Genomic DNA, 6,000 nt, shown 5'->3' on the forward strand with positions numbered 1-6,000 from the left:
GCACTATTGTTATTCCCTGGCAGTAGGGATTTGTTTTCCATCAGGTGTAATGCAAAGGCGTGTCTGTATTCTTCCAAAGGGAAGAATACAGACTTAAAGAGACCCATGGGGAAATACTTTCAAATGCCATGTACAACATTCCTCTTAAGATTTCTTGGATGTGGTAACACTTCTCAACAAAACAACGTGTTAGCACACTACATACATTTTGCTAAGCTGCTGCTCACATTTCAAAGAAATCATTATTCCTGAAGTTCAGATGCTACTGAAAAGAAAGAGTGAACTGGGGAGCTCTCCAGAAGTCCCATCCTTAGACTTTGTGCAACACTCAAAAACTGAATCATGTTTAAATCCCAAATTTTCTAGAAATAAAGAAGTGCTTATGCTATTAAATACTTTACAAAACAATGGAAAACTATAACTTAAGTCTGTGAGGCCAGCACAACTGTGTTAGCACCTTATTAGTTTAAGCATTGTTCTTGCCTATTTGGGGCTAGTATCGCTCAATTCCTCAGGTCTTAAAGTCCTTACTGCAAAAAGCCTCTTTATTCCCAGTTCCAGTTGCTAGATTGTGTGGTTTTCACGTAATGCTGTTGGAATTGAGCTTGCTAAATGAAAACCAGAAGGCTGGAGCTAAGCAGATAAATTCTAATTTCCAATTACCTCACCATAAATGGGGTTCCCAAAGAATTCTTCTACCCTTTTTTCAGACAAAATACACGGATCACCATGTTCACATATTAAGGACACAAAACCCCCTGTTGAACCCCAGAATTACATTCTCATCTTCTAGTAGAAATTAATGATGCAGTATGTGCTCCCTTCCTTTTCTTAAGTGGTTGGTTGAAAATTACTTTTAAAACACTGCTAGTTGGTTACACGTTCACAAATTTCCACAAAGATGATTTAAATCTTTAGTTTTGTGCTTTTTTTTTTTTTAAACTAGTACACAGTAATAGTTTATTGGGAACCAAAGATCCTTCTGAGGCAAATGAAGCATTTGAAAAGGTAATAATAAGTCCTACCAAAGCAACATGAGTAAGGGAAGGGAAAGTTAACTTGTAGCCACTTCTTACTAAATGAAGCACTAAAAAAAAAAAAGCCTCAAAAGCTCACAAGTTTTTTGTTGTTGTGTTTTAAAGACCTCTACCTTGTGTAGGGAAAGTAACCTTGAAATAACTCCATGTATGGACACGATTATTCCAGAGCAAGAAACACCCTACTTCCGTCTAGCCTTGGAGTCTGTTCCAAAATAAGCATTCCAACTTCAGAGTTACTCAGGGAAAGATAAATCCACACCTGACTTTATCCTACAGTAATTCCTAATCACAACATCATAAATAGACCAGGAATTTGAGGGTCCATTTTTCTGGGTGTCTTTTGGCTAAAGGAACCCTTAAACTAGAGCTAGACCAAGCTATAATTAGGCTGACATTTATCCCACTTTCCCATCAGCTAAAGCCTCCACAGCTTAAGTTTGTGCATAGCCTGGATGCTGCTGAAACTGCAGCTTTTAATGAAAAAGCAAAATAATAGAAAATGGAAAAGAAGGTCATATTCCCTACCTATGACTAATATAGTGCTGCATGTAGCTTAAGAGTTGCTCTGTAATGAGGACACACACATTTGAATTATGCAGCTCAACAAAGCTGTCTCAAAATTGGATGGCTTTCCTGCATTGCTGGCTTGTAGCAATGCCAGTCAGAGGCAGACAGGCAGACTTCTTAACCTTCCATCTGAGAAGATTAAATCCTTAGCAGAGTGTTCTCTGCTCTCCCTCTTCTTCCTCTTATTCCCCCATCTTTTAAAATAAATAACAAAAGAACCATTAACAATCCATCTAAAAGGGAAATTCCATTTTCTAGCATTTCCAATACAATAAATAGGCTGGACATCCAGTGATACAGAAACAAGTATCATCTTACAAAGCTGACAAAACATGAGTAGTAGGTAAACAAGATCCTCCCATACCTTCATAAATAACATGGCAAAGGACCAAATAAATATCTTCCTCTTGTACAAGTTGCCCTTATCAAACAGCTGTAAGGAATTCTTATGGTATGTGAAAACAAAAAATAAGAAATTCTTATGGTATGTACAAACATAAAAATCTGAATTACCCAAACCCCTGTGAGAGTGTGTAACTGCCACCACTTTGAAAAATGAGCAAGATCGAGTCAAAAGATTTTAATTTTGTCTAGGATCAACTGCTTTATATGGCTTTGCTACCAAATGCAGAAACTACTCCATCTACAAAGGCATTATTTTTAAAGATCATGCTTTTGGGAGACAAATAGAATTCTTCTTTCCTCCTAAAAAATCTTTCCAAATGTGTGTTATAAAGATCCAAGGAACATCAGACAAGAAAAGGACCAACCAACTACATTCTAGACTTAACTATATATGACTTAACTGCACTAATTTTAGTGGTTTTGGGAAATCAGTGCAGAACTTTATTAAAAAAATAATCCTTTTTTCATCTCAGAATTCTAGGATTATTTAGTAACTCTGGTTAAGCTACTGACTGTCTTTAATTTCCTACATAAATTTTAAAAGATAGTTAAGAAATACTGTTCTAAAATAAGCCATGTCTACAGCAAGGCGGGCGATTCTTTTAGAAACTATGAGCAAACGTCTGATTAAGATGACAAGCCACATGGAAACTACTTCCAGAATCAGACTTAAAGGGCACTGTTACCAACCAAATTTGGCAGACAAGGAATCATGACGAACTGCAAAGGCACGCAGCAGTGTAATAAAAAGTAGAGAATCATCAGCACATAAGACAGCAAGCACTTGTGTCAATTCAGTGGGGGCAACAACATAAGCAGGACAAATTCTAAGTGTTCAATGTTGGATTCAGATAAGTGGCACTGTACCATAGTGGGAGTGGAGATGGCTCTTCTGTTTACAGACCACTTGCCATAAACAAGTCATATCGGTAAGGCAAAGCATCTGGCTATTGGAGATATCTCTTTCTGACATCTACCTGTCAAGAAAGTGCAGTTTCATAACTGTTTTAATAGTAACAACAGGAAGCTTAAAAGAAAAAGAGCTAAAAGTGTGATACATATAAGGCTCTATACTTACTTAGAAGCTGTGTTTAAGGTCAGAACTCTTACAGAGATCACCTTACAGCGTTTATTGCTAGATAACAGTAGACATCTGGCCTTATCTGTAGATAACCACTGATAGATTTGGTATTTTTAATACATGGTTATCCCTATTTAAGATCACTGCACCTTCAGAGTAGTCTTTATGCTAAGAGGGTGATGACTGAAATTTTGGCTCAAGCAGGAAAGCCAGCATTTATAGATAATTTGTCAAATATTACAGGAAGCTTAATTAAGTCTCATTTCTATTTCCAGGAATATTAAGATGCACTAAGTACAGTTACATTAACTTGGGAAGGGGACAGTAAGAAATAAATTATACTTTATCTTATGCATCAACTGTATCTGTCAGTAGCGCAACATCAAACAAACCCAACTAGCCAGCACACTGAGCTTCCTTAGAGAAACGCGACCAAATTCAGAGCTCATACGTGAGGTTTAAGCTCCTTTTTTGTCCCAGCGCAGCACAATCTACCGAACTAGCGACCGCGGCAGAACTGAACTCGGTCAAGCGCTGCTTCCCCGAACCAGCTATTCCCATGTGCACCCCGACATCAGTCACCCCGCTTCTGAGACCGGCCCCGGCTGGAGCGCAGGACGCCCGGAGCCGCGCCGTGCCCGTGGATCCAGGCACTGCGGCGGCCACAGGGGCGGCACGGCCGGGATGCGGCTGGGATGGGGCCGGGATGCGGGGACGGCGATCGCTGTCAGGGACTCACTCCGTGACACAGGAACCGACCCAAGCGAGCCCCGACCCCAGCGCAGCTCTCCGCCGCCAGCGGGGCCCGGGGGCTCCCCCCACAGCTCGCACCCGCTCCCCGCCCGCCCCTCCGCAGCCCCGGCAGGTGCGGCCCGGCCTGGCCCGGCCCCTCGCGCTGCCGGCGCCGTTCCTCCCCTCGCCCCCGCCGCAGCCCCCGGGCCGGCCTCCCCGCGACGCGGCAGCGGGTCCGGTGGGCAGGCGGGGGGCCGGGGGCAGCCCCTACCTGCGGCTCCTACCTGCTGCTCCTGCGGCGGCCGCCAGTGCCAGGCAGAGCGCGGGGAGCAGCGGCGGCGGCGCAGCGCGCATGGGGAGCGGCCCGAGGGAGCGAGCGAGCGGCCCCGGCCCCCCCGCGGGAGCGCAGTGACGGGCCCGCCGCCCGGCGAGCATGACGGGAAATTCCTGGGCACCGGCGGCCAACGCCAAATATGAACATGGAGCCGGGAGTCTCGCCGCCCGCCCGGCGCGGCCCGGCAGCGCGGGGAGGCCGCCGGGACCCCATCCCGTCCCGCCGCTGCGGCACGGCCGGAGCGCGCCGCCCTTCGGGCTAAAGGTGCGCTTCGGGCGGGCCGAGGGAGCGGCCCCTCGCCCTTTTAAAGTGACGTTCCCGCAGTTCCGAAGCACAGCCCCGGCCAGGGTGTTCTGGCCGAGGGGAGGTAGCCCCGTCGCGACCCTCGGCGGGCTGCGCGGCGCCGGCGGGAGCGGGGACAGCGTGGCGGCGGCTCCGGCTCCCACCCGGAGTCAGCTCGTGGCTTTAGCACCAGTCGCGAAACTACGACAGCACTTAGTGCCCACCGTGCCTGACTTCAAAGAAGGGGAGAACCGAACAGCATCGAAATTCTTACTCCTCCTCGCCTTCCACAGGGAACATGTACGAGCAGGCGGGGCAAATGCATGTAAATAACAGACTTACACACCCGTCTTTGCTCCTCCTGCCCCACAACCCTTCAAATCGTCACTAAAACAATTTTAAAACAACATAATATAATGACAGAAAAAACAAAAGCCTATCAAAATGCCTTTGAAGATTTTTTATAGCTCAAAATATAAGAAATAAGCTGAAAGCACAAGGCTAAGACTCATCACCCCTGTCCTTTAACAGGTCAGACAAAGTGGCATCTCCGCAATTTAGAAATCAAGGTTATGCCTCTGCACTCCCTGTGCACAAAATTAGGGCAGAAGTCAAGCTGACAGACAGTCAAGTGAAGCTCAGCTGTGTATGGCAGCTCATGGCAGCACCTGTTCAAATCCTAACAAATATTAAAAATTAGGTGGCTGTGACAAATTGATCTTCCCATCACCGCCCAGATGAAAGAAGTATTTGACTCAGAGACATCCAAATATCTAGAAGGTGAGACACATATAAAACCCCCTAATAAACCTTTAATTTGAGCCTGGTTTGGTTTTTTGTTTTTACAGGATAAGGTGACAAATTACAACAAAATCTGATTTTTCTCAAATGTTCAGGTATTATACACATTCCCCTCTGTCTTGCAGGAAGGGATATTGGTCAACTTAACAGTTTAAGGTAAAATAAGCTGCATAATAGTACATATTACAATAATAAAATGTACAGTGTTTACAAGAAATATATTTTAGAAGCAAGATTGATGCATTTGCATCGAGGCAACCTTTTAAAATGCCACAACTATTTTTACATTCAGTCTTGCAACAGGTCACAAGATGGGGTCACTAAGGTCAGGTTAACAAATCATTATGATGCACATCAAATACAACAAAATTAGTTTATATACATATATATAATACATATACATGTATATTATACATATACATATATGTATATAGTAAAACTCATCAAAACCTACCAGACCTGGCACAATCTACTTACCCATCAAAAATATGTACTTGTCCTTGGCAAGTAGAATTCTGCATGGCTGATTATATATTATATATACTCATTCATTAGCATCTGAGACATAAAACTGAGGATTTAAAATTTTTCGGTTAACAAACTCTCCAATAATAAACATGGTGCCCACAAAAGCACAAAGGTAAGGCACAATAGGATTTCCTGTTGCAGAATAGTGTGCATCATGTTTACTTAACCATAAGAAAAACGTGCATTATTTGTGCAAGTTCATGCTGCAAATCCATCATATCTACAAAGTA

The 6,000-nt window shown here is 44.0% G+C and overlaps 1 protein-coding gene across 2 annotated transcripts in view; it reads right to left on the minus strand.

Annotated features, from left to right (window-relative positions):
- Positions 1-2,894, minus strand: part of MSRB3 (methionine sulfoxide reductase B3) — a 107,635-nt gene extending 104,741 nt beyond the window's left edge. For both annotated transcript variants that reach the window (XM_017822158.1, XM_017822159.1), the window contains exon 1: positions 2,880-2,894. In XM_017822158.1, the coding sequence (XP_017677647.1) occupies positions 2,880-2,882 (3 nt within the window). In that variant the 5' untranslated portion in view covers positions 2,883-2,894. The remainder of the gene's footprint in view (positions 1-2,879) is intronic.
- Positions 2,895-6,000: the final 3,106 nt, after the last annotated feature.

Source organism: Lepidothrix coronata, unplaced genomic scaffold (assembly GCF_001604755.1).
Source record: "Lepidothrix coronata isolate B3197 unplaced genomic scaffold, Lepidothrix_coronata-1.0 Scaffold95, whole genome shotgun sequence".
Taxonomy (NCBI): Eukaryota; Metazoa; Chordata; class Aves; order Passeriformes; family Pipridae; genus Lepidothrix; species Lepidothrix coronata.